Genomic DNA, 25,242 nt, shown 5'->3' with positions numbered 1-25,242 from the left:
GAGACACCCTTCGGGAAATTTGTCCAATGCTGTGAAAAAAAAATCTTTTTCTCCCCAAGTCGTTCAAAGAGAGTGTCGATGTGGGCCCCTTATACGATCTGATTGAATCTTTTGGTAAGGTCCATTTTGTTGTTCCATCAATCATCCCTTTTGTCGTACTTTCTCTTCGACCATCATCACTGGCTTAGGAAAGCAAGCTGACGAATGGGACGCCCCTGAGCAAGACCTACTGCTAGAGGTTATGGTAGTAGTCTAGCTGGAGTCTTAGGGACCGGGATTGATCCAGTCCTCCCAAGACGACAGATCCCATCCTTATTCGTTGAGAAGGTTGAGCTGCCTTTTGAAGTCGGCGATCCGCTTGATCTGGTACCAGCAGACCGTCTTCTTGACCGCGTATTCTCTATCATCAAGTCTCTCTTCATGACCATCCCTATCCTAGGCGAGGACGGCCGAGGCGAATACTCTCCATGAGTTGTTGTGTGTATCCTCAATTTTCCAGGGGTAACTCTTTCCTTCAACGTGGGTCTGTTCGAAGTCACTGATGAAGTTTCCGACGACCTTCTTCTGCCGTTTGATGATGTCGAGCTGTTCGATAAGAGATTCCCAAGATGCTGTAACAAGTCTAAGGACACTTAGGAAGAGACTTCCGCCGTCGTGATTCTTGATGTCTGCAGTCACAAGACTTTCGTTGAAATTCAATGGACCAGGAAGTTTTGACAGGACCTTGCGGCTGATTAGAACTTGGGAAACTGAGATGTCGGACGCATCGATGTCGGGTCGGATGGCTTTGATAACCTTATCACGCTTTTCGAAGAACTCGCGGTACGAGTTGGCATCCCCAATTTCCTTGCGAGCCGTCTCCTGCACGTGCCTCTGAATAGGATTGTGACGTCTCTTCCTTCCAGTACGGAGAACAAGACGGACGGGAACGGCAATCTTCGGAACTTTCGAAATCTGCAGGCTCAACTCGTTAGCTGTCATCTTCTATCTTCCGAAGTAGAGTGTTGAAGAACTTACACGGCTTAGGAAGATTGTGATACCAGCAAACTTGTCGAAATATGTAGGTTGAAGAGGGATGAAGTGAAGACGAAGCAAAGAGACGAGTTGAATGGCTTTATAGATACCGTAGGTGGACACCATGAGAGCGATGTCCTAATCCGTCCACTGTAGTCGGGTCCCCAACGACGAAGCCTCCCAGTACCTTACCGGCCGGTCAAGCCTGTGAATGCTCCCTGATCTACCACTGGACGATCAGGTTGAAAGCGGCGGAGCCTCCCAGTACCGTACCTGTCAAGTTTTTGAACGCCCCCTGATCTATCTGGACAGTCAGGTCGATGACCACGTGGCCCCCCCCGGTCAAGCCTATGGATGCTCCCTCATCCGTAATTTGACAGGAACATGGAGCCTCTCTATAAATGACGAATACGCTATGAGAATATTGAGCAAGTCTATCAATTATTCTATCACTGATTGCTTTCCCAGCTCATCGCCCTTAAGTATAGACATCGACTGACCAGCGCGAAGACCGCTGAAGCCCCGTAGACAGTACATGAATGAGGCCGCTCAACAATCCCGTTTCATCCCCAACCCGTAATCCACCCATCCTTCGTAGACCCTTCCGCCTGCGCAGTAATGCCAAATCCCCGATACAATCAAAGAAAAAGAGCCACGCATATATAGCATGCATGCTTGCTTATAAACCGAATCGAACATGAATGCAGCAGTGATGAGAATGATGATGTGATGCAACAAAAGCACGACCAGAAGCAAAGGTTTAAAAAATGGCAGGTCAGGAAAACCGAATGAGAGACGCTAGATGCCAGCCAGGAAAGGATAGAAATCCACAGACGGATGGAGAGCCATGTGGACGGGAATCGAAAGGCAATGCAAATATGAAAAGCAACCAGCTTCGTCCATAGTCGTCCATAATGGACTCGCACTTCTCGTTGGGTATCCTTCGTCATCCCAATCCTTCACCCTGTGGCCCTCCGCTCGGGCCATTTCCGTATATTGTTTTGTGTGTCGTCAACTTCTGCCCGTATATCACTCCTTGCAGCGGCGTGGTGGAGTCGTGCCCGGCCTTATTCTCGATGACGTAGCGGCATCCTGGATAGCGGCTGCAGAACCGTCGAAAAGAGGACTTGACGCACACGACACCAGGCCACCATATCCGAAGAGTCACCACGCCAAGCCATGTCAAGCCATTGCAGCAACAGACATGGCATTCCTTCTCTTAATCTAACTTTCCCTCCTTCTAATCCACCTCATTTGCTGCTTTCCTGGCGTGCCCGACTCATCGTTCTATCCTTCTTCTCCAGTCCATGCAAGACTGTGTTATAGATGTAATTGAGCTTGACCTGAGGATTCTCAAATGAAGATGAGTCCCTCATGTCCATCTGCCCCTCTTTCCACCTCCATTGCCAAATCCATCCTTCCCGTTTCCATTACCCGGACTGATGTCGAAAATATCACCAAATGGCACCCTTCGTTTGGAGCCAGCGCCTTGTCCCAAGTTTCCCAGGCCGGCCATGGCTGCTGCGGTGGCGGCAGCCGCAGCGGCAGCCGCAGCACGACTGCTTTCTCGGTTGTGGTTGGAACGGGTGGAGCTGGAACGGCTGTTGCGGTGGTGGGGGCGGTTGTGACGGACATTGATTTGAACCGGCGAGGTTGGAGGCCGAACGCTTTCTGAGTCTTCCGCAGCCTTGGTGTCGTCATCGTCGTTCGCCATGTCAAGATCGTGGGAAGGCGGTGGTAGGGACTGAGAGGCGCGGAAAGTGAAGTCGGCCTTTGGGAGCGACGAGCAATCAAAGGAGGGCCGAATCTCCGGCTGCGGTTCTGGACTCGTGGAGCTGCGGAGGTTTGTCTGTGCAGGAGAAGGGTTTGCATTGTTTGACGATGCAGATGTTGTCATAGACGTGGTCTTGTGGCGATCGGGGTTTCTTTGTGCTGCCGGACTCGAACTTCGAGCGCGCTGCTCTTCTTCCGGCTCGTCATCGCTGTCACCGACAGAATTGCCCATCAAGCCATCTTGTAGATGCTCTGTAGCCCACTGCCGAACGCGCCAACCCTCGCCATCGCCAACTCCAATATTCTCAGCGTCCATGAAGCTCAGCAGATCCTCAAGGGCTGCCTGGTAGCCCTCGTCATGAGCGTTTTCCCGATCGGAGGCTGCCGCTTTGTACAGGTTTGTCACCTGCAATGCGGCGCTCTTGAATGCCTGCAACAAAGGTGCCGAGGGCTGCGTCCGCCGCCTCGCAGAGGGCAGCGACGTGTTGAGACTGCGCATCGAGTCCATGAGCGAAGTGCGAGGTAGAGTTGAGACTCAGTGTTGACGTTGGCAAGCTTGGGATTAGGGTGTCTGTTTTATGACAAGGTCAGTATGTCTTCCACACCCTGGTCCGGTCGTGGCACATGGGCCCCTCATGGATGAGTAAGAGCGGTGGGCGTAGGAGACTTGCCTGGAGGCCAAAACGTGTGATGTTGTACAGATGTGAGACGGGCGTGAAAGACGGTCTCAAACGAGGGTCATCTGAACCCTGTACTGTCTTCTTCTGGTAGGTGATGGGGGGAGGATGTCGGTGGATGGGCGTGCCTGGGAAGTTGGTGGAAAGGCTATGCAAAGGAAAGGGCCAAAGCGCGGCGGGCTATTGTCGGCATCCACCTCAGTACCAGTTGCGGCTGTCCGTAGGTTCCCTCCCCTTGCCCCTGCCCCTGCCCCTGCCCGTGTGCACATCCCGTCGCCTCCCACCCTATCACTCCCACTTGGCTGCTCTCAAGTCAATGCCCAGTCTGATATATTTATTATTTGACACTTTCTCTACCCGGTACTGTACCATGGATCCTCCAACCCTCACAATGGCATCGCCGCGCCGTCTCCCCTTGGATCACTACCCGCGCTCCAAACTACTTGTCCATCCTCCTCATGGCATCGAATCACCTGGCCTCGCCCAAACAGCCCTCGCTGATATCCCTTGACAAGTGCGACCTTGTGGCCCATTCGCTCGAGCTTCGCTGCCACCTCTGGCCTGATGCCATCCTCCAGATACACCGTGCGGTCAAGGCCCCTGTTCTTGTTGTCCTGATCCGGCATTCCCGCCCCGATGCAGACGCGCGGAGCATCAAGCGCAGCCTGCGGCGTCAGCTGAAAGACGAGCGTGTTGAGCAGTACCTGAACATGTCCCTGAGGCTGCATAAAACCACCCATGACGCCATACACCGTGTGGAGGCTACCGTCCGATGGGTTCGTTATCATGGCAGGGATAATTGTGTGGTACGGACGCTTGCCAGGCTTGAGGACATTGGGGTGGTCCTTTCTCAATGAAAAGTTGGCACCCCGGTTTTGAAGAGTGAAGCCACAGCCCTTTGGAATTATGGCTGTCCCGTAACCGCCGTAGTTGCTGTTGATGAACGACATGCCGTTGCCTTCACTGTCTGTGCAGGCAAAGTAGACGGTATCGCTGTGATTGTGAGCAGGCGAGCCATGATCAAGAATGTCTGAAGCTTTGGAAGGCTCAAAGAGCTTTGCTCGTTCAGCCAGGTATGCCTCTGAGATGAGTTCTTGTGTGGGCACTTTCTCGACGTTTGGATCCGTCACCCACCAATTTGCATCGGCAAACGCGATACGAAGAGACTCTACCACAGCGTGAATGTGCTCGGCAGAGCTGTGGTCTTGAGGGCGAAACTTGGGAATCTTGCCCGCCTTCTCCAGTTCCTGCAGGATACCAAGCGCCATAAGAGCAACGATGCCCTGGCCGTTTGGTGGATGCTCCCACAATTCCACCCCTTCGTCGCCTTCGTGAGTCTCTCCGACTCCTTGGCCTCGGAACTTGAGGGAAATTGCATCCGGGGCCTCGCTCCCCAGTTTAGCATGAGATTTCAAGTCCTCCAACGTGAGATGGCCACCGAGGTCTTGCACGACCTTGACCAAGGCTTCAGCCACTGGACCCTCGTAGAACCCCTTTTTTCCATTCTTCGCAAGCAGCCTGAAGGTGTTTGCCAGGGTCGGGTTCTTGAAGATCTCTCCTGGCTTAGGAGCACGGCAGCCATCAGGGGCACTTGGATCTTTCTTGAGCATTTCTACAAAGTTTGGAGATGCCTTTCTGATCGTGTGCTCGCTGTTATGCCACTGATTTACGGTCAGTATCTAGTGTGAGCCAAATTGCTTCAACCGACGTACAAAAGTTGACGACAGTTCCGACACTGGGAACCCTTGCTCTCCCAGCTCGATTGCTGGGGCAAGGATTTGCTCGAGGCTGAGCTTACCGCTGCCGAATCTTTGGACAGTGTCTACCCATCCTGCCGCTGCTCCGGGAACGGTGACTGCGTGTACACTTGTCATGGGGATGCTGCCCACTTGATCCTCAGGTATCCCCAAGTCTTTACGGATCAAGTCCAAGGTAACATTGGCACCAGAACGGCCAGAACCATTCAAAGCGTGGACCTTGCGAGTCTTTGCTTCGTAAAACAGGCAAAAGCAGTCACCACCAATGCCTGTTGATCCAGGCTCGGTCATGTTGAGTGCCGCAGCCACGGCCACAGCGGCGTCCTAAACTCATCAGAATCCTTCTTTTACGCTGAAGCATGGAGACTGACAGCAGCATTTCCGCCCTCTCTCAGGATTTGGATACCCGCTTGAGATGCAAGTGGCTGCGTCGAAGCTACAATGCCTTTTGTGCTATGGACGGTGCTTCGCCGGCTGGGGAAGTTGATGAATTCGGGATCAGCAGCAGGATATATGGCCTGTGAATTGAGTGGCATTGTGGCGGAAATCTAATGACCAGCCAATCAGCCTGCGGGATCGAGAGTAATCGTGTGGAAGGATAACAGATGATGAGGATAAATGAACATAAGCCTAAAGAATTAGAGATGGAAAGTATCTCGACAACAGTCAGTTATAGGACAAAAAGCGGGCACGCGATGTTGCGGAGGGACATCCCACTTTATCCATGGCCGGTGGCCTGCGGGGTGGTGCCGATGACTGACGTGATAGGCAAGAGCCAGTTGAGAGGCCCGGTCGTTTCGCCGCCCGCAACATTCGGCACCGCGTCAATGAACCGGTGACATGGAACTGAAAAAGCCTCGGTCAAGTCGATTGGGATAAGCGGGGGAGATTCAAGCCACTCCTCGAACCGATCCATCGTCCGCGAAGTCCGCGGCGTCCGCGGCGTTCCGCTCCACTGTGAATGCCAAGTCAGCTCACACAGACCATCTCCGCTCCGCTCCGCTCCACTCCGCTCCTGTCAGCACGTCACTCAGCGCCGCAACTTAAATCTCGACGCCAACATGTCCACCATCTTTCCTCCACCATGAACAGCTTTGGCTGGCTGTGCAGAGCATATCGCCTCCGGCTTCACATTCGCGTCCGACCTGTTTCCCTTCGCTTCCAATCCACCTCTGCTGCTCAAGATGTAGCGCCTCCCATTACATTACCTCCGGCCGTCGTGTCGCGAGCGCGCAGGCTCGTGGCCGAGCAGGAGCAATTGGAGCAGAAGCTCATTGAAAAGTACGACATGGCAACAGCCAAAAAAGCCGGCGAGATGTCTCACATCACGGAGGCGTACAAGACGTGGTCCAAAGCCAGCGAGGTACGCCACGAACCAGCCCAACGTCATCACACCCGCTCTGACCGCTTACGCAGGCCCTTACAGAGCTACAAAAGATCCTCGGCGACCACAAAGCGGACTCAGAGCTGCGCGATCTTGCAGCTGAAGACTTGGGCGCGACTGTCAACCAGCTCAACGATGCGTCCGACTCGCTGACCAAAGCTTTGATCCCTAAACACCCGTTTGCGAAGCTGCCCTGTCTTCTCGAAATCCGGCCCGGCATTGGAGGACAGGAGGCCACCCTCTTCGCCGGCGATTTGCTGTACATGTATCAAGCATTCTGCTCGCGCGAAGGGCTGCGATGCTCGGTGTTGAAGCTAGACAGGGCCGACGTGAGCGCGAGCAGCGGCACCAGCTCGTCTGTGGAGCCCATCACCGAAGCGATTCTCGAAATAAACGAAGAGGGAGCATACGAGAGGTTTCGCGGCGAGGCAGGCGTGCACCGGGTCCAACGCGTGCCGATAACAGAGAGCATGGGACGGACGCACACGAGCACAGCAACAGTGCTCGTGCTGCCGAGCTTCCCAGCCAGCGGTGGCGGCAGCATGGAGGATGCGGACGACCCCACCAGCGACTACTTCGTCGACCCCAAGCAGGTCCGCGTCGAGGTGATGCGGGCGGGCGGCGCGGGCGGCCAGCACGTCAACAAGACCGAGTCGGCGGTGCGGCTGACGCACATGCCGACCAACACGGTCGTCTCGATGCAGGATTCGCGCAGCCAGCACGCCAACAAGGAGAAGGCGTGGACGCTGCTGCGTGCGCGCATCGCCCAGGCACGCCGTGAGAAGCGCGAGGAGCAGGAGGTCGAGATGCGCCGCAGCGTCGTTGGCCCCGCCAAGCAGGGCCGCGAGCACAAGATTCGCACGTACAACTTTGGCCAGGGTCGCGTGTCGGATCACCGTAGCGGCGTCACCCTCATGGCCCTATATGATGTCATCGAGGGCGGGCCTAACCTCGAGACCATCATGGAGAGCGTCCGCCAGTGGCAGAAGAATCAGGACGTTGAGCAGATGGTGGCCATTGAAGAGCGCCAGAGGAAGCTTGCGGAGCTGAAGAAGAGGTTGGGTCGGAAATAGGCGCTGGAAAGTCTCCTTTGCTTGCTCCATACCGTCTGGTCCTTGTACATCACACAACTCCACACTTAGTGTATAGATACTGCTGATGGAAAACAAAATAAAGCTTTCCTTCCCTTTGTTGTGTATCATGGGGCATTTACAATGTCGAAGGTCATGAACCCTCAATTTCCCCTCTCCACCTCTTGGTGTGCTGTTCTCTACATGTAGACTTTTGACGGTCATCCCGTCGGTCAACAGCCAAACACGCATTTGCAAAAGAAGACATGACCAACTTGACTCAATGGCAGGTAAGCTCGACTCTCTTGATTGACTGATTAGATGATTGTTTGGTCCGATCAGTCAGCACCATACTGCTGCTGCTGCTGCTATGCGACTCCTCGACTCGACTCAACTACCGGCTCTCGTACCATCATACCTTCCCTCCATTCATTCATACATCAACACCCATGCAGACCAGACCTCGCACTTTATCTTCTCCCCCCGAGCTACTACAGCACCAGCGACCAATTATATAGGTAGCCATGTGGTTGCGGGGGAACCAGTAGAAAACTGAACGACGGAGACGGAGAAAAAAAAAAAAAAAAAAAACTTTCAAAAAAAGAAAACTATGCAAACCAAAAAGAATCCCATGAACCCATTTCCATTTCCTTGACCTTTCATTCTTCCGCTGCTGCTGCTTCTTCTTCTTCTTCTTCGGTATCCTCGACTCGTTTTACTGTGCTGCTCCTTGCTCTCTTGCTAGATTTTTGGATCAACAGCTCCACTCCGCCCATTTCACAAGCCCTATTCTTTTCTTCCATCTCCATCTCCCCCACCGCCGCCGTCGTCATTCTCTACCACTGCGGCTCTTGACGGTCCCTTTTCGTTCGGCTGCTGCTGCTGCTGCTGCTGCTCCCTGCTCGCCAGGAACATAGCCTTAAAGTCCGCGTTGCTCTTGCCCGCCAATGACGACGCCGCCGTCAAGTCCGCAGCAGCAGTCGTGTCTGTACCACCCATCTCGACATCATTGCCGCTCTTATCTGCCGCCGCCGCCGCCGCCGATGCCCTGGACGGGAGAACAGCGGGCGCGCCGCGTTTGACGCCCAGCCCACCGCGACGGCCGCCGCGCGACTGGCCCGGTCGGCTGACGCGGGGAGGCTGCGGCGCGAGAGCGAGGCCAGACGATGATGCGGTAGTGATTCCGTCAGTCTTGCCGGCGTCTCTGTCCTTTGCGTTTTTCTTTGCGCCTCCCTTGCCCGCATCCCCGAACTGCCCCTTTTTCGCCCTCTCTGTGCCCTTTTCCCGCTTCATCTCCTCCACAGTGCCGACTCTGACCCGTGCGCCCTCTGCGACCTCCTGTCCTTCGACGCCGAGCGCTGCACGACCAGCGTCTGCCACGTTGACAAACTCTGCGATGGCTCCGCCATGCTCGGGCATGAGAATGAGCTTTCGGAGGGGGCCAAGCGGTGTCAGTAGAGCGCGGACGCGTGCGTCGTTGACAGTGTCGGGTATGTTCATGAGGGCAATCGTGCGTTCGCGGCGGGAGTCGGGGCCCGATTCGTGAACGCCATTGCCGTTAGTGGCTGCGGCAGGACTGTTGGAGTTGGGCTCGGGCGACGCCGAGGCTGCGGTAGGTTTGGCACCCATCACAGTCGTGGCGTGGCGTTTTGTTTTACTGCGGTCTGGATCAGATATACTGGCGCGGACGATGCGGTGACGCAGGGCTTTGGCTTCGAGCAACTCGCAGGCCTTTTGGGCATTCCCCTTGGTGTCGTAGACCACAAAAGCGACGCCCTTATTTTTGCCCGACACATTGAGTGGAATACGCACGCTCTGTAGGCCTTCGGGAGCGTAATCGTTGATGAAATCCTTGATTTCCTCTTCCGAAGCGCTGTTGTGCACGTTGCCAACAACCACTTCCCGACTCTCGTACTGAGCACCATGACGAGCCTCGGCGCGACTAGGATCTGATAACTTCGCAACAAGCTTGAGCCCACCGCTGAGGCCGGCGCCATCGAGTGCTCGCGAGGCAGCGTCGGCTTGCTCACCTGAAGCAAAGGAGACGTAGCAGAATCGGCGGTGGGTGTTGTATTTCAGCGATGGGAATCGCACTTGAACGACCTCACCGTACTGACTAAACAGGTTTCGCATGTACTTTTCGTCTGCCTCCGGCGGGTAATTTGCAACGAAGAGCGTTGTACCGGTTCCCAGAGAGATTTGAACAGCGTTACCGTCAAAGTCCTTTCCATCCCTCGATTGGGCGAATTGGGCGTCTTCAGGAGCTTCAAACTCGATGGTCGCAGTCTTGCCGCCATGGCTCTCCGTCACCAAAGCTAGACTGTTGATCTTGCCACAATCCCTGAAGAATTGGCGGATCCTTGTCTCAGAAGCATCTGGCGGGATATTTTTGGCAATTATGGTGGTGTGCTCCCGGTCACGCTTTGGTTGAGGAGCAGCTGCTTCCAAATTTGGGGCGTCGGTATCTCCTTGCTTGCTCTTCTTTGCCGCGTTCTCACCGAGAGGAGCCTCGCCGTCTCTCTTCCTTTTCGCATTGAGGGTGGCATCATCGGTCTCCACGTCTGCCGCAGCCGCCGCGTACTGCGCCTGGTACGCAGCGGTAGCCTCGGCGGCTTCCTTTTGTCTCCTTGCCGCGACCTCCTTGTTTGCGCTCCGGGTCTCAAGAATGGCGATCCGATACTCCTGGACAGTCTCATGTTGCTCACAGTGGTTGAGAAACATTTGGACGAGTTGCTCTGGCCAATCCAGTGTCGCGACGCGTTTCAGCGCCTGCCTCAGCAGATTGGTAGCTTCTCGAGGAGACTCGAGAGGTTGGCCTGCATTGCTCTTGTCTCGAATGACCCACTTGGACCACAGGACCATTTCGAAGATGTAATACCGGTACCAAAAGTCGTAGCTGTTCTCTTGCTTTGGAATGAGGGCCTTCCAGCATTGACGCGCCACGTCGATCTGGCCGTTCTGGGTCACAAACTTGATGTGGATTCTTTCCAAGCGGTACTGCGGGTCACCCTGGAATTTCTTCCCGTACCTTTGCTCTCCAATCTCCTTGACGTGTTCCAATGCTGATCGGATGCCAACCTCTGCAATGTCAATATCATCTTCGGTCGAGCCAACATCGAATGCCTTACGCCGCAGGTAACCACACCATGCGACGTAAACCTTGAGTAACTCTTCCATGCCACCGACGTCGAGTAAGCCAGTCTCAGTGGCTCTGTGCTTGACATTTTCCATGTCGATAAAAGGCTTGCCCTCTGCTTCAAGAGTGAGCAACCAGTGTGACCAGAGGTTTCCAGACCAGGGGCAGTGCTTGGTTGCTCGCTCCAGCACGGGCAATGCCGGCACCGCGGGGTCGGGATGCTCGATGAGAAATTGAAAGTAATCTTCCCATACCGTTGCGTCCAGCGAGAAGCGCACAGTCGCCCGCTCATAAAGAGCGTTGATCATGTTGAAGCTGAAGACGCCCTTGTTGCGCAGCTCCCATTCGAGGTATTGAGAGTATGCTTCCCATTCTGCGTCCTTGTCTCCGGCTTTGATGGCCCTGTCAATCTTGGTTTCGAAATGCTCGCGCAAAGAGTATTGCTGCTTCGTCTGCGCGGCGCGCTTCGTCATGACCATCATAGTCTCTTCATATGCCGCGTTTTCGTACTTTGAGATGAACCCCGAGAACATTTGGAACGTGGTGTCCCACGTGGCATGAGGCTTGACCAGCCGGTCGGTAAAGGCGTTCTTCAAGGCTTGCTGCGCGTGTGGGTCCGGATGCCGCTCGAGGTCTGCGAGCATGATTTCCATCCACCGATCCCAGACCACATGGCTGTCATTCATGTGCCATTGGGTAGAGGCCAATCCCTGCTCCCAGACCTCCTTCATCGTTTGCCATGTAAAAGCTTCACGTCCAATGGTCTTTTCGTCCTCTGTCCAGTCTGACGGCTCTATACTGAATGCGACAGCCCACAGCTCGTACATGTAGTCGCCGTAGAACCGCCACAGAGCAGCGCTAGCCGGCTCTTCTTGGACAGCCTTGGCACACAATTCCATGACGCCAATCCTATCGTCAATGGAACGCGACAACATCTTCTCGTCATTGAGCCATGCAATCCAGGCATCCTCGGTCATGGCAAATTTCGAAGACATCGAGAGGCGCGCGTTCCGAAGCTCACTGAGCAGCTCGTATGTTCGCGGATCGCGCTTCACTTCGGGAGTATCCGGCGGATTGATGTGGTCGTGCAGGCCTTTGTGTAGGAGACCCACCAAGCGCGCGTGAGATGGAAAGTCGTAAGATTTTTCGTTCAGGTGCGCTACCAGCTCATTGACAGCTTGGTTGTCGACCGGTGAAAGAGCGCCTGCGGAAAGGATGCGCGGCGACTGTGAGGGATCCGCCATTGCGACGTCTTTGGTAGAGTTGGTCGAAAGGGACCGAGCAAGGCTTGAAATGTTTTGGTAGCTAGATTTGGGGTCAGAACAAGGTGATTGAGCGCGCAATTGGATTTGATGCTCACCTTGTAGGTCGAGAAACGGAAGCTGGGCGCTGGTAGACGTGTGGCGAGCGCAGGCCAGCTGGAGATTGACGAGCAGGCTGCTGGTGGGGGGTTTGCAACGCGATTTCTGCAGCAGGTCAGCTAGCTGCCCACAGCGGAATCGAATGACGCAAGACACACCTGCCAAAGTGTCAATTCCCTGCGTCGAGATTTGGCGGCGCGGCGGCTGGCTCCGAGCTTCGCGGTCGGCAATCTGCTGGAGTGGGCTCCTCAGTTGCGCAGTTGGCGTGGTGGTCTTGGGAGCGCTCAGCAGGCCCTGACCGTTGTGGGATGAGCCGGGCGATAATACATTGGGGACTGGGGAATACTGTCCCACGTAACTATGCGGGGCGACGGCGGAGGTGGGTAGCTGCGGTTGCGGTTGGTGGTGCTGATAGGGCGGCTGTGGTTGGGGTTGGGGTTGGGGTTGGGTTTGCGGTTGGTGGTGGTGTTGGTATTCTTGATGCGGCGGCGGAGAGGAGTAGGCGTTGATAGACTGGCTGAGGCCGGAGGACTTCCGGGTCTGGTGGCGACCGGGGCGCTGCTGGTGGTGATGGTTGTACTGGTGGTGATGATGATGGTGGTGGTGGTGGTGGTGGTGATGGGGTTGTTGCGGCGGCTGGGGCGGCGGCGGCGGCGTGGTGTCGCTGGCGGGCGATTCCTGTGGCGACAGCAGCGAGTTGATGTCCATGGCCGGCAACTCGAGTATTTTGTGTGCTAGGCCAGCTACCGGTATCATGCGAGGAGCAGCTCCTTGCGGCAACGGCGGCGGCTGGCAGCTTTCCAGTTGCAGCGGGAGCAGGCCACGGGACCGCGGACTAGAACAACAGAAGTTGCAACAAGAAGTTACAGGTACTTTACACGGCGGGCAGATGTACAGTACAGCTAAGGCCAGGCATGCCCAGACTGGTCTAGCGAGCGAGCGAGCGAGCGAGTCCAAGGAGAAGGGCGCACGGCACGGCACCGCACCGACAAGCAGAGAGAGACGAGCGACAGGGACGGCGATGGACTGAGGCTGCTGGGTTAGGTTGAGCTGGACTGGAGCTCTGCAGCCAGCACCTTGAAGGCAAGTCTTTTCTGGAGTCGGGGTGCGGACGGGCGCTGCTGGCTGCTTTGTGGTTGACTCTAGGTCAGGACTTCATCCCATTCATTCGGTTGCCATTCGGTTCAAGAGGCCTCTGTTTCGACTCTCCCGTCTTGCCCAGTGCTTAGCTACCTTACAACATCATCGCTCGGCTGCGCGCCTGGCCCGTCACGTGCCGGGAAGCCTCCCGCCGGGCTGCGGGCTCGCGTGTAAGTACGGTAGGTTAGGTAGGTTGCAAGGCGCCGACGTCTTGCCGCGGACAATTCCGCCGCCGCCGCCGCCGCCGCCCAGCCCAGCCCAGCTCGACTTCCGCTCCCGCACTTGGTTATGTACATGTAGCCACGGCAGTGCACCATCCACGCCTGTATACCCTCCACGCCATGAGCGTCAGGCTGCCCGCGAGACGGCTGCTCCAGCCAGGTCAGTCCCCTACCATCTGACTTCTCCCGCCATCCATTGCCAATCGCCGCTGACATTGCGCAGCCGTCTCTCTTCCAATCCAGCCGCGGCGCAACGCGTGGTCGTTCAAAAACCTTTTCAAGTCCAAGAGCCAAAGGGAAGCCGAGGGCAAATTGAACCAAGGCTCCTCCAACCCCATCCTCGACGAATATCTCAAAAAGAAGCGCGAATCACCATCTGGCCAGGCAGGTCCAGGACCCAAGGGCGACCTCGCCCCGACCTCCATCTTCGATGATGGCACCAAGAAAACCAGATCACCAGAAGAGCAGGAGCGACGTGCTGCGAAAAAGGCGCGCAATCGGAAAGCCATGGCCACGGCACTGGACCCGAAGCCAGAGCAGCGCATGCGTTGGGAAAGAAAAATGGTCATACGCGAGGTGCGCAAGCGCGGGCGTCTGACGCGGGCGCAGCATCTTAAGCGGACGGAACGTGAAGATTTAGTCAAGAGTCCATGGATCAAGACCAGCGTCAAGAAGCTGAACCTGCTTGCGCGCCAGATTTCCGGCAAGTCGCTGGAGGAAGCCATGCTGCAGATGCGCTTCAGTAAGAAGAAGGCTGCCCAGGACATTCTGCAGCACCTCGAGTATGCTCGCGACCACGCCATTGTCAGCAGAGGCATGGGTTTGGGCAAGGTCAATGGCACCGCCGGCTCGCCTACCGCGATTAGGACCAAGGATGGCAAGAAAAAACTCGTCACCGACAAGACTGGTCTCTATGTTGATCAAGCATGGGTTGGGCGTGGAACGTATGGCAGGGCGTACGACTACAGGGCCAGGGGTAGGGTCAATGTCATGCGCTTGCCATCGACCAGTATGTTCCCATCTTTATCCCTAAATTATCAAGATTACTGACAGTCTCAAGGTATTTCCGTCAAGCTCAAGGAAGAGGCCACAAGAATCAGGGAGCACAAGGAGAGGGAAGAAAAGAAGGCCAATCGCAAGGTCTGGGTCCATCTGCCCGACAGACCCATTCCCACCCAGCGCCAGCATGTCATGTGGTAGATTTCACTTATTTCCGAGACGAAAGAAGGATGGCCATCATGAACACGGATTTCAGATGTAGCAGTACACAAATAAACTTTCCCCAGTCGATCATATTCTCTACAGTTCAATGACAGGAGTCATGTGATAATGTTTGCTTGACGCAACCAAAACTTTTTCCCCGCCTCTGTTTGGTATTGACCCAGATACCATCCCCAAACCCATAACGCCGCCGCTATGCAAATAACGCCTTTGCTTTGCAATTCTGCTTCGATGAAAAGCTCATGCCGCACCGGTTCCCGCAGTGAGCATGTCCAACATGCCCTTGGTGGCCCACGCCTGCTGGCTGATTTCGGCCTCGCGCCTGACCGTATCGTGAAGGCGATCGACGAGGGCGTCGATCTCCGGGCTCTGGCCCATCTCCTCGCCATACAGGTCCAGCAGTGCAAACGCCACGTCGGTGACAAGCTGAACGTGGCGCGGGTCGCTCATGTTGCGTACCAGCCACTTGATGATGGGTTGCAATGTCAGCTCGTCGCGGCCCTTGAGGGCGGTGCGCAGCGCAGAGCGGTGCCGCAGCGCGGTGAGAAGCGTTAGCGTGTCCTGCTTGGAATTATTCTGTCGGTGCTCATTAGCATTTACCGTAGTCATCACAATATGATTTTGGACATACCGTTGCATCGAGCACCAAATCCAACGCCCTTTCGTAGTAGCCTTTCCGTAGCATCGTCTCCCACCTGGTCGCGTTCCGAATCTTGCCCCTGGCATTGCCATCGATGACGATATCGGCCCCCTCGCCTGTAAAGTTGCGCCCCCTGAGCCTTTTTTCCCAGCCCTTGCCGCGCTTCCTCTTGCGATCGAATTCTTCAATCTTGCCCTCCATCAGCGCCTTCATCTCCTTTTCCCGTTCGCGCGCTTGCTCTTTTTGCTGGCCCGATAGGCGCGTCCTCAGCGACAGCAGCCCGTTCTCCATGCCGACAGCCAAGTGCTTGTCCTCACGGTTGGCGCCCGATGCAATGACGCTCAGCGAGAGGATGGGCGAAGGGTACTTGAAGCCGGCCACAACGTTCCATCCCGTAGTCTCAAAGACCTTGACGTGTCCGTCGAGTCCACCACTGAGCACTCTTTCTCCATTGCTGGCCAGCGCGAGACTTGTAACGGTTTTTTGGTGGTTCTTGAGTAGCTGAAGCGGCCTTCCCGCAACGAGATCCAGCACAGATACTGTGTTTTCTGCTGATGCCAGCAGCGTGGTTCCAGAAGGGAGAGGGAGCACGCTTTCGATTGCCGCCGAATGCTTGAAGACCATGACCGCCTTACTGCCTATCCTGGGATCCCACAGCCGTACTGTCTGATCGTAGCTACCCGAGTACAGCATGCGATCTGCTTGCCCCGGCATGAAACCACCGCACCGGACGTAGTCTTGATGCCCCAAAAACTTTTGTGTACTGGCATCCGACGGCAAATCCCACAGCCTCACAGTCTTATCGTCGGACGCGCTCATGAGCGTCGTCAATTCTGCCGGACTCCACTTGGTGACCCATACGGGCTGCTGGTGCTCCTTCCACGTCTTGAGAATAGCGCGAGAGTTGATGTCGAAAGCCTGGATGGCACCTGAGTCGCCACCAGCCACGAGGACGCGTCCATCGCGACGGATGTCGCCAGAGTGTGCGCGATCTTCGACGCCGAATCGTGAGATGGTCTTGACGGCTTTGCGAGTGCGGCTGCTGAGAACTTGGACCCGGTTTCCGGAAGTTACGGCAAAGGTCTCGGGCGGCGCAAGCTGGGTCGAAGAGGCGACGAAGGAGGGTGCACAGATGCTTGTGATGGGTGACGAGTGCGGCGATGGGAGCAGCACTTGCGACGAAAAAGTCTGCCAGTATTTCTGCTCGGACGTGAGGGAAGCTGGCCCCGCGGGCAGCTTGACGGGCTGTAGCCGTTGCACTTCGGCAGCCATTGCGATCGTGTGCAAGGCGTGAGTTGTGTTAGTGGAAGCGGTAGGTTGTCGTGGACGATATTTTTCTGAGACCATCCCGGCGCGACGTTTTGCCCACCTACCGCCTTAGCCACCGCTCCGCCCACTACCCCGGATCTGCTTTGCGGCATTACCGCAACCTGGCGATACCATTCATTCGCATCTCCGCAAGTGTTCTTCGTCCCTCGTTTTGTGTTCCCCTTCATCTTTGCCATGGATCCAGAGTCGCCGCCATCAGCTCCAGAATCACAGCCCTCCATCTTCCGCTGGATCCTTGGCTTCTTGCTCGTTGGCGCAGCATGGGGTCTTACAACGCCATTTATGAGACGCGCCGCTGTCAACTATACACCACCTTCACGTCCATATTTGTCTGATCCAAACGTTTCTTGGTTGAAAAGAAAGATTTGGGGAGTCATATTTGCAGTAATCGACTTGTTAAGGAGGCCGGCATATGCAGTACCGTTGTTGTTGAACGTAACGGGCTCTATTTGGTTCTTTTTGCTGATAGGCAAAGCTGGTAAGTCTACCAGATTGCTGGTACCTCGAACAATGGGTGAGGTGAGGCTCACAACTGTCCAGAACTGAGCCTGACTGTGCCAATAACAAACTCGCTGGCTTTCCTTTTCACCGTTCTTGGCGAATGGTGGGCAGAAGGCAAAGTGATATCAAGAGGTACGTTGGTCGAGCTTTTCTCAAAATTGTCCCTAACCCGAGTTTGTGTTTCAGACACTTGGATAGGTATGGCATTGGTACTTGGAGGTATAGGTCTATGTGTGCACGCCAAAAGCTAAGGAACAATTTGATAAGCCTCCCTCCGCATCTTAAAACACAGCGTTTCCGAAGACAGACACTGGCTGAAGACTGACGGCGTCTTTTTGTCTGTTTTCCAACAAACGTCTCCATCGTGCCAGCTTACAGCGCCACACAAGAATTTTGATTTTTCAACGGCTATGGTAGCCCTGAACTTGGCCTACTTTGTTCATTAAATTTGCGTCATTTGTCCAATCGGGTGGACTCCGAATGCATTCATTCTTCTGAATCAGTTTGGCCTGGGATGTTGATGCAGCTGACCTGCTGTTTCGAATAAATCGTAGACTCCGAGTGTTGCAGGGTTTCTGGGTGCAAGTCACAGACGAGTCAAGCCATCGGCACCAGATGAATGGAAATGTACATGCAAGTACCGGTATCTTTCCGTGCCATGTTCCGTCCCTGGCGTAACGTCATCTTCCCCGCGTGTGAATCTTCCAGTTTACCCCACTTTGCGACGACTGTACAACGAACACACCCCACTCTCTTTTTTCAAACCCTCTCTAACGCATAAAATTACTTCCCCTTCTCCTCTTCCTGCTGCTCCAAAGACCATATCGCCTTTTTTCGAATTGTTCCTACGTCTCCAGAATGTCTACGATTACTTCACCCACCAAGTTCAACCGGCCGGTGACGCTCGCAGTTCTCGACGACTGGCAAGATCATGCTCCTATATACCTCAAGGACATTACTACGTCCGATCTTGACATTTCCTACTTTCCGGATACCATTGATCCTAAGAAAAATCCCCAGAAACTAATCGAGCGCCTTCGGCCGTTTGAAGTTATTTCTACTATACGGGAACGAACGCCTTTTCCACGAGAGATAGTCACCGCGCTACCCAACCTCCACCTGTTGCTTACAACCGGTATGCGCAACCTCGCGCTGGATCTGGAAGCTTTTAAGGAATCGGAAATCATTGTCGCAGGCACAAAGCCCGTCCAAGCTGAGCCAGCAGACCCAGATGTGCCAAAGGCGCCCGCGCACACTACGCAACACAACTGGGCTCTCATACTGGCACTGGCAAACAGTATTCCGCGCGATGACCGAATTGTGAAACAAGGCGGTTGGCAGAACGATCTGCCGCTTCACGTCGACCTGGGCGGCAAGACTTTTGCATCCCTGGGACTGGGGAAGCTTGGAAGCGAGTCGGCCAAAATTGCGTACTCAGTTTTTGGCATGCGCATTTTGGCGTGGAGCGTCCACCTGACTCAAGATGAGGCAGATCGCCACGCCAAGGAGTGTGGTCTTCCCAAGGGGGCCTTCCAGGTTGCCCCATCCAAGGAAGCTCTATTCAAGGAGGCGGACATCCTGAGCTTACATTACGTTCTCTCTGATCGCTCAAGGGGCATCGTCGGTGCGAAGGAGCTTGCGTTGTTGAAGCCGTCTGCCTTGTTCGTCAATACCTCACGCGGTCCGCTGGTCGACGAAGACGCGCTTTACGATGTTTTGAACGAGGGCAAGATTCGTGGTGCGGGCTTGGACGTTTTCTGGGATGAGCCGTTGCCCATGGATAGCAAGTGGCGTACGACGAATTGGGGTTCGTCCGAGGGAAAGAGCGAAGTGATTTTGACACCACATGCTGGGTACGCCAGCGAAAAGACATTTCGCGATTGGTGGCCGCAGACGGTGGAAAATTTGCGCAGATATTTAACGGGCGAGGAAATTCGGAATCGACTAGTTTGAAGGAAGTACTGGGAAGGGACATGCGATCCAACAAAGTGAGTTTTCGTTCTTTCTTCACGTAGGACACGCCATTGGTTTGTCCAAAAAGACTAAGCTTACAATCGTTAGGAGAAGCATTCACTCTCTCTGCTCTGTGAGAAATTATCGACTTTGATAAGCGTTCATCTTCAGCGAAACGATTTGCAACTTATCGTTCTGCATCGAGATTTAGCTCACCACTCGACAAAAGCTCCGTTCAATTAAAATCAAAATCGACTTATAAGACAAATCACTGTTCAAAGCCCATGGCGCGCCACTCAGTCAGCACCTTCTGCTTCACTTCCTTAGGATAGCCCTCCTCAAAGCTAGCAGCTTCCCAGGTCTTGCCCGTCGTGTACTCAACTGGGAACAGGGCATCACTGACGACCTTTCCTCCCTTCAACTTGTCATGGGCTCCGTGGCTATTATACGGGATCAAGGGGAAAGCCCTCACGTCGTGGTAAAAGATTTCGTCGTCATGAGGCCTGCACCTTGTGGTGAATGCCCACATGACAGCCTTGTCATCATAAACGTCGATGTCGTCGCCGAGAATAATGATGCGGTGAGTCGTGTATCCGACCTTGTTGTTGAAGATGAGGTCGCCAACGCGCTTGCTGAAAGTCTTAGGGTCGGTTTTCATTTGCCTCAGCTTCTCCGTGTCCACCCTAAGAGCCATCCATGTGACTTGCGAGGAAAAGGGCATGAAGGCGTCAGTGATAGGAAGACCATTCTCTTGACACAGCTGGCGCGCCTCTGCAGCGTTGAGAGAGCCGATCATGGTGTGAGTCTCGTCGGTCAACCTGCCACACGAGGATACTGGCAAAATGGCGTCGTTGCGGTGAGTTATGCAGTCCACCTTGAACCTACACCGAACATTAACTTAAGCACAGATTGTCTGTGTTGCTTCAAAACTTACTTTGGACACATGTGAGAGTCTCCTGGCCAGGTGTACGCATGCATCTCACCGAATGGTCCTTCTGGTGCCATTTCTGTCGTCGACAATGTCCCCTCAAACACGATTTCCGAGTTGGCTGGAACAAGCAGGTTATTCGTCTCGCACTTGACTACATCAATGGCAGTTCCAGTCATGGCACCGACGTATTCGCCCTCGCTGACCGACTCTGGCATTGGGGTGCTCGAGGCCATGATCGCTGCAGGTGGCACACCAAACGCCAGTGCCCACGGCACGTCTTTTCCCTCCTTCCTCCACATGTCCCAAATCTGCCAGATGTGCTGGGGCGGGATGACGAGGCCAACGAGGTGGTTCCGATCGTGCACCATGGCGCGTGCAATGGACCAATTGGTCCACTTGCCGTCGGGCGTCTTGAAGATGTGCATGCCGTACGTCTGGATGTATTTGCCACCGTCGCTCTGGTGGATAAGCGGTGCCGGAAGCTTTTCGAGATCGATTTGATCGCCAAACAGCTTGTTCTCCTTGCAAGCTCCCGTCTCGATTACCCGTGGTGGCTTGGGTTCCACACCCTTGGCGGACAACATCTTGTCCAGGACTTGCCGCATGTTGGCGTTCGGTGGCAGACCAAGGTGCCGCGCCAGTCTGCCATATTTGCCCTTTCTCTCTTGTCTCAGCGAACCGGGAGCTCCCAGGATGCGGAACAATCCGTCGCGCGCTCCCTTGACGTTGTTGAAGAGCGGCGCCTTGTCATCCGTCTCGCAAGACCGTCTGATGATTGCTGCGACTTCGAGGTGTGGGTCCTTCTCTGAGTTGATTTCGGCAATGTCGCCATCGGCTTTAAGGGCTTCCACAAATGACCGGAAATTCATGTCTGGCGTGTCTTGGGGCGAGGTCTTTCCTTGGACGTACCGAATTGAGTTCGCTATAAGGGGAGGACTTCTTCGGTAGGCATGTCTAGAAGCTGTCTTTGTGAGTTGAGCAAACATGCTTGCTGTTATATTATTCCAGTCGATGGAAACAATTGGCAGCTCTTCGAAAGTCTTTTGCGCAGCGCTGGGGTTATATCAGTCAAGTATTACGGTGGAGGTCAGGTCATGAAATTCCACCGCCATCGATGGACCACTTCAAAGCACCAATCAACGCTCAGATACCCGTCAAAATCATGGTTCGGGCCGTTCAGGAGACCCAAAGGTGTCAAATAATCAATGACCCGACTCCGGGTCTCACCACCTCGGAATCGGCTTCGGCTTCGGCATCGGTCGACTCAAGGGTCGGCTCCGAACATCGCTCGCCGTTGCTAGGTGGTAGAAAAGAACAAGAATCCGCCCTGTTGGTTTTGGTTTCCGCAAATCATACGCCATTGTCGAGAATGTGGACTTGTCGGTCGTATTTCCGCCTTGCGAGGCAATCCACACGCTTCGTGCCTACACCGACTACTCAATCTTTCTCTTCTACATCCGCATCACTTCTCACCAAGACAAATCAATTTGCCTCAAGACATGGACTTCTCACCTCCCGAAAGATATCAACATCGTCGGATTCCCGGCCCAAGCGCATCGTCGTCGGCGTAACAGGAGCAACAGGAACCGTCTACGCGATCCGAATGCTCGAGATCCTACGCGAAGTAGGAATCGAGACGCACCTAGTCATGTCCAAGTGGGCGCTGGCAACGATGAAGTACGAGACGGACAGGACCTGGGACGAGGTGCAGGCGCTGGCAACCAAGAGCTACGCGCTGCGCGACATGGCGGCGCCGCCGTCGTCTGGCAGCTTCCTGCACGACGGCATGATCATTGTGCCCTGCTCTATGAAGACGCTAGCGGCTGTCCGCGCTGGGTATTGCGATGATCTTATTTCGCGCTCTGCGGACGTCTGTCTCAAGGAGCGGAGGCGCCTCGTGCTTGCAGTCAGAGAGACGCCGCTTAGCGCTATCCATCTGGATAATATGGCGTTTTTGGAGCGAGCTGGCGCCACTATCTTTCCTCCTGTCCCAGCGTTCTACACTCGCCCCAAGTCCGTCCAGGACCTCATTGATCAGAGTGTCGGGAGAATGTTAGACTGCTTCGGTATCCACCTGGATAACTTTGAACGGTGGGAGAGCTTCAGGAAAGATTGAAAGAGACGGCAGCGTTCTTGTCTCACCTCTGGGTGAGCTGGGATCCTCAGCACACGTTATCCGGACTCATCATTTACGGCAAAGAGGAACCAAGAGCTGGAACCTTCCCATGAGCTTGGTCTCTGAAGTCTGCATCGCTCGCTCCAAAGGTCAAACATCTGAATCCGCAGTCATGCAGGACAGTGAGCAGTGTCAGGCCGTAGTCCTCTCAAGAGCGAGCATGATGGATGTTACCGTGTTACCCCGGGATTCCAATCGTATCGGCTCCGAACTTCTTGAAAGACGACAGAGGCTCGCCAGCAGCAGGAGAGACTGGGACGGATTCATGGCGTGGACAGCACATGAACAGAAAGAAATCAAGCCCCGATCAATATGGAAGGGCGAGGAACAATCAGGCACACTCAAGTGACGGACATGGCGAGCATCCAGGCGCGCAACTCACAAAATCTTTTCAAGCCTGTTCTCAGGGGGCAAACAACAGCAGGGCATGTTTGCAGAACTAGGTGGCCGAAAGTATTGTGGAGAATGCTTCACCCAGACAAGTTGCAGAACCTTCCATTCATTTCACTGCGCCCCTCCACTCCAGTTCAGCAGATCGAATTCAAGAAAGTCGCCATCACTATCCAGACAGCTCTTTTCTTTCCAAAATTTCAGCTACGAAGTGAAACCTTTCAAGAGGTAAACTTACCCCAAATGACTGAGTCCAAAAACGCAAGAGGCGACGAATCGAGATGGACGCCAGAGACCGGCTCATCAAAGACATGGTTCCATGCATTGTCACCAGTTTGCGACGTCTCATCAACGACCCCAGACGCAGTATCCCCAGGATCAGGTTGCCGGTTTTCATTAGAAGCTGTGGCGGCAGCGGCGGCGGTGGTGCTCCGTCCCGTCGGCGGCTGCTCACCATGCGCCAACCGCTCCAACGTCCTCAGCGCTCTCAGATGCGAAGACGACAGCGAATGCGCACTTTCACCACTGTTCTCCGTCGACGAGCTAGACACAAGGACATCGATCAGCCGCCTCTGCAGCACCTGCTCCGACTTTCTCGTCTCGCCGAGCGCGGCCAGCAGAAGCGCCGAGCTGAGCACCTCGTGGATCATGACCCATGACCTAAGCGGGTAGATGGTCAGCGCCTGCAGGTCGACAAACGCCCTCAGCACATCGGCGAGTGCGGCTTTGCCTCGCGCCGCCGGATTTGTCGTCTGCTGCGCCGACTCGTCGAGAGCGGCGCGGCTCGAGTTTGAGAAGGTGGGCCGGCAGACGATGGACACGAGGAACGATATGTGCGTGCCTATCGCGAAGTTTTGGATGCGTTAGTCGAGATTGATTCAGTGCCGTTTGTCGCGCAAGTGGTCTTTCGCCTGTGATGTTATTTGCTCGAGCTCCTGCATTTGCTGGTGCATGGTTGTAGCGTTGACTAGGGAGGTGCGTCGCGCCATGAAGCGCAGTGTTGCGGTGGTGAAGCGCCACATGACTTGCTGGAAGTTGAGTTTTGAGTTTGAGTCGAGTTCTTCGAGTTTAAGTTGAGGTGAGTAGGCTAGCACGATGGGCGGGTCAAAGCAGAGGGACAGCATAGTGTCTTGCTGTTGGATCGTCATCCTGAATGTTTGCGAGAGTCTTCAGCATATCTCATCAAAATTCCAGCAGTGATTCCAGAATTGGCCACTCACCGGAGCTTCTTGTTAGACTTCTTTTCGGAGTCTGATACTCGTCGAGCAACTCCCCACGAGGGAGAAATCCTAATGCTCTGAGCCAGTCGGACAATGGTCCCCAACAGACTCCACGCAGCGTCTGAATTGCCATCGTTTTGCAAAAAGGTGGCGAGGACGAGCAGCCCTTGCAAACTTGACGGCGACGAGCGGAGTAAGAAACTCGCAAGACGCTGCGCGTGGAATGAAGGACGAGCTGGTTCAGTCGTCAGCACCGACCTGTACTCTGTACCCTCTTTGGACTGCTCATACCAAAATCTCGAGAGACGCGGCGTCTCTCCTGAGGACTCAGATCAGATATTTGAGCGCCGACAGCCAGAATGGCCAGCAGGAGGACGACGTGGGCTGCTCCTTGGTTACCGCCGGGAATAGCGACGCTGAGGTCACTCCCGGCACAGCTCTCAAGGTAGCGACCAAGGAAGATTTCGAAAGCATCAATGTCGGTGATGATTGGACTGAGTGGAAAATATATTGACCGATATAAGTGGTAGAATCTGTCGCCTGTAAATTATGCCGGTGTTGATGATCCTGAAGACACTATTACCTGACAACATCACTCTGCGTCAGCAGCGTATTCTTCAACTCCTTGACGCGATCACTGTCTTCGCCCTCATTCATGAACGGATACTGGTTAGACCGATCACACAAGCCCAAGAGCGGCACGAGGTCGTCTTTGATCGTGCCCTCCGAATCGCCCAATCTCCTCGAAAGATGCGGCGCGGCGGCATTCTCTCCCAAAAAGGAGTCCGATTTGCTGTCTCCCTCCACGTTCCCAGAAAGCTGGGGAGCATCCAACGCCACTTGAGGCGAGTCTGACGTCGTCACTGAAGACTCGCGTTCGAGACGTTTAGGCGTCCCGTTGTGACTAGGTTCCGGCGAGAGCATCCGCTTGAGGGTGTAGGTGCAAATGTTGGGTTGACCTCTTCTTAAGCACGTCAGTCAAGGTTGTCTAAGCTTATCCGTTAGTGCAGATTTTCTTCCCGGGGGTCAAGTTTTGGGATGTTTACTTCATGTCGCATTTTACTTTGCGCTGGTTGCAGGGGTAGCATGCTGCGTTACCTCGGTGTCGCTTCTTTGATTGTAATATGCTGTTGACTTGATCCTCGGTTGGACGATTGCGCTCAGTCATTCTTCTCTCGCGTGTGAGGGAAATCGATGTGGGAGGGATCCGGTGATATGGGCTGAGATACTCCTGTCGGCACTTCGTTCGGAACCAGAGCCAACGACCATGTGCATGACATTAGTCATGGTTGCGGTCGAAATATTGGTTGCGGTTATCAGGGTCTGGGAACTTGTCACGCGACGGGAG

General features: G+C 54.7%; 13 protein-coding genes across 13 annotated transcripts; 6 read left to right on the top strand and 7 right to left on the bottom strand.

Moving 5' to 3' along the window:
• Nucleotides 1–389: 389 nt before the first annotated feature.
• IWZ02DRAFT_510993 (uncharacterized protein) lies at nucleotides 390–1,140 on the bottom strand (the record flags this gene model as incomplete). The annotated part of the gene is made up of 2 exons (XM_066770517.1): nucleotides 390–954; nucleotides 1,018–1,140. 2 exons carry the CDS (start codon nucleotides 1,138–1,140, stop codon nucleotides 436–438), a joined length of 642 nt encoding a protein of 213 aa, XP_066625875.1. The 3' UTR covers nucleotides 390–435.
• A 1,174-nt stretch (nucleotides 1,141–2,314) lies between these two features.
• On the bottom strand, nucleotides 2,315–3,589 carry IWZ02DRAFT_122636 (uncharacterized protein). The gene is made up of 2 exons (XM_066761485.1): nucleotides 3,459–3,589; nucleotides 2,315–3,358 (listed from the first exon to the last, which is right to left on the bottom strand). The coding sequence occupies exon 2, from the start codon at nucleotides 3,293–3,295 to the stop codon at nucleotides 2,387–2,389; it is 909 nt and encodes a 302-aa protein (XP_066625874.1). The 5' UTR covers nucleotides 3,296–3,358; nucleotides 3,459–3,589; the 3' UTR covers nucleotides 2,315–2,386.
• A 166-nt stretch (nucleotides 3,590–3,755) lies between these two features.
• IWZ02DRAFT_441322 (nucleophile aminohydrolase) lies at nucleotides 3,756–6,068 on the bottom strand. The gene is made up of 3 exons (XM_066766906.1): nucleotides 5,593–6,068; nucleotides 5,177–5,545; nucleotides 3,756–5,125 (listed from the first exon to the last, which is right to left on the bottom strand). The coding sequence occupies exons 1-3, from the start codon at nucleotides 5,755–5,757 to the stop codon at nucleotides 3,851–3,853; spliced, it is 1,809 nt and encodes a 602-aa protein (XP_066625873.1). The 5' UTR covers nucleotides 5,758–6,068; the 3' UTR covers nucleotides 3,756–3,850.
• A 156-nt stretch (nucleotides 6,069–6,224) lies between these two features.
• IWZ02DRAFT_441320 (uncharacterized protein) lies at nucleotides 6,225–7,925 on the top strand. Its single transcript, XM_066766905.1, has 2 exons — nucleotides 6,225–6,584; nucleotides 6,638–7,925. Exons 1-2 carry the CDS (start codon nucleotides 6,306–6,308, stop codon nucleotides 7,676–7,678), a joined length of 1,320 nt encoding a protein of 439 aa, XP_066625872.1. The 5' UTR covers nucleotides 6,225–6,305; the 3' UTR covers nucleotides 7,679–7,925.
• Nucleotides 7,926–8,461: 536 nt separating this feature from the next.
• On the bottom strand, nucleotides 8,462–12,880 carry IWZ02DRAFT_467400 (pre-mRNA splicing factor; the record flags this gene model as incomplete). Its single annotated transcript, XM_066768557.1, has 3 exons — nucleotides 8,462–8,879; nucleotides 8,928–12,098; nucleotides 12,519–12,880. The coding sequence occupies 3 exons, from the start codon at nucleotides 12,878–12,880 to the stop codon at nucleotides 8,462–8,464; spliced, it is 3,951 nt and encodes a 1,316-aa protein (XP_066625871.1).
• Nucleotides 12,881–13,536: 656 nt separating this feature from the next.
• Nucleotides 13,537–14,826, top strand: IWZ02DRAFT_441311 (mitochondrial 54S ribosomal protein uL22m). The gene is made up of 3 exons (XM_066766904.1): nucleotides 13,537–13,693; nucleotides 13,757–14,542; nucleotides 14,594–14,826. Exons 1-3 carry the CDS (start codon nucleotides 13,654–13,656, stop codon nucleotides 14,731–14,733), a joined length of 966 nt encoding a protein of 321 aa, XP_066625870.1. The 5' UTR covers nucleotides 13,537–13,653; the 3' UTR covers nucleotides 14,734–14,826.
• On the bottom strand, nucleotides 14,827–16,708 carry IWZ02DRAFT_496361 (WD40-repeat-containing domain protein). The gene is made up of 2 exons (XM_066770168.1): nucleotides 15,386–16,708; nucleotides 14,827–15,330 (listed from the first exon to the last, which is right to left on the bottom strand). Exons 1-2 carry the CDS (start codon nucleotides 16,664–16,666, stop codon nucleotides 14,995–14,997), a joined length of 1,617 nt encoding a protein of 538 aa, XP_066625869.1. The 5' UTR covers nucleotides 16,667–16,708; the 3' UTR covers nucleotides 14,827–14,994.
• A 14-nt stretch (nucleotides 16,709–16,722) lies between these two features.
• Nucleotides 16,723–17,863, top strand: IWZ02DRAFT_441305 (uncharacterized protein). Its single transcript, XM_066766903.1, has 3 exons — nucleotides 16,723–17,201; nucleotides 17,264–17,356; nucleotides 17,411–17,863. The coding sequence occupies exons 1-3, from the start codon at nucleotides 16,898–16,900 to the stop codon at nucleotides 17,473–17,475; spliced, it is 462 nt and encodes a 153-aa protein (XP_066625868.1). The 5' UTR covers nucleotides 16,723–16,897; the 3' UTR covers nucleotides 17,476–17,863.
• A 23-nt stretch (nucleotides 17,864–17,886) lies between these two features.
• IWZ02DRAFT_122538 (D-isomer specific 2-hydroxyacid dehydrogenase) lies at nucleotides 17,887–19,336 on the top strand. Its single transcript, XM_066761483.1, has 2 exons — nucleotides 17,887–19,235; nucleotides 19,286–19,336. Exon 1 carries the CDS (start codon nucleotides 18,083–18,085, stop codon nucleotides 19,175–19,177), a length of 1,095 nt encoding a protein of 364 aa, XP_066625867.1. The 5' UTR covers nucleotides 17,887–18,082; the 3' UTR covers nucleotides 19,178–19,235; nucleotides 19,286–19,336.
• Nucleotides 19,337–19,445: 109 nt separating this feature from the next.
• IWZ02DRAFT_487197 (UbiD decarboxylyase family) lies at nucleotides 19,446–20,977 on the bottom strand (the record flags this gene model as incomplete). The annotated part of the gene is made up of 2 exons (XM_066769337.1): nucleotides 19,446–20,058; nucleotides 20,112–20,977. The coding sequence occupies 2 exons, from the start codon at nucleotides 20,975–20,977 to the stop codon at nucleotides 19,446–19,448; spliced, it is 1,479 nt and encodes a 492-aa protein (XP_066625866.1).
• Nucleotides 20,978–21,477: 500 nt separating this feature from the next.
• On the top strand, nucleotides 21,478–22,224 carry IWZ02DRAFT_371198 (phenylacrylic acid decarboxylase; the record flags this gene model as incomplete). Its single annotated transcript, XM_066764545.1, has 1 exon — nucleotides 21,478–22,224. The coding sequence occupies one exon, from the start codon at nucleotides 21,478–21,480 to the stop codon at nucleotides 22,222–22,224; it is 747 nt and encodes a 248-aa protein (XP_066625865.1).
• Nucleotides 22,225–22,380: 156 nt separating this feature from the next.
• On the top strand, nucleotides 22,381–23,666 carry IWZ02DRAFT_122571 (uncharacterized protein). The gene has a single exon (XM_066761484.1). It carries the CDS (start codon nucleotides 22,597–22,599, stop codon nucleotides 23,344–23,346), a length of 750 nt encoding a protein of 249 aa, XP_066625864.1. The 5' UTR covers nucleotides 22,381–22,596; the 3' UTR covers nucleotides 23,347–23,666.
• On the bottom strand, nucleotides 23,553–25,062 carry IWZ02DRAFT_429741 (uncharacterized protein; the record flags this gene model as incomplete). The annotated part of the gene is made up of 5 exons (XM_066766004.1): nucleotides 23,553–23,823; nucleotides 23,895–24,129; nucleotides 24,153–24,388; nucleotides 24,478–24,858; nucleotides 24,941–25,062. The coding sequence occupies 5 exons, from the start codon at nucleotides 25,060–25,062 to the stop codon at nucleotides 23,553–23,555; spliced, it is 1,245 nt and encodes a 414-aa protein (XP_066625863.1).
• Nucleotides 25,063–25,242: the final 180 nt, after the last annotated feature.

The sequence above is a fragment of the Phyllosticta citriasiana genome (genome assembly GCF_038021145.1).
Source record: "Phyllosticta citriasiana strain CBS 120426 chromosome Unknown IWZ02scaffold_2, whole genome shotgun sequence".
NCBI classification, from domain to species: domain Eukaryota; kingdom Fungi; phylum Ascomycota; class Dothideomycetes; order Botryosphaeriales; family Phyllostictaceae; genus Phyllosticta; species Phyllosticta citriasiana.
The sequence above is the reverse complement of the archived record's forward strand: the minus strand, read 5'-3'. Positions and strand labels throughout refer to the sequence as shown.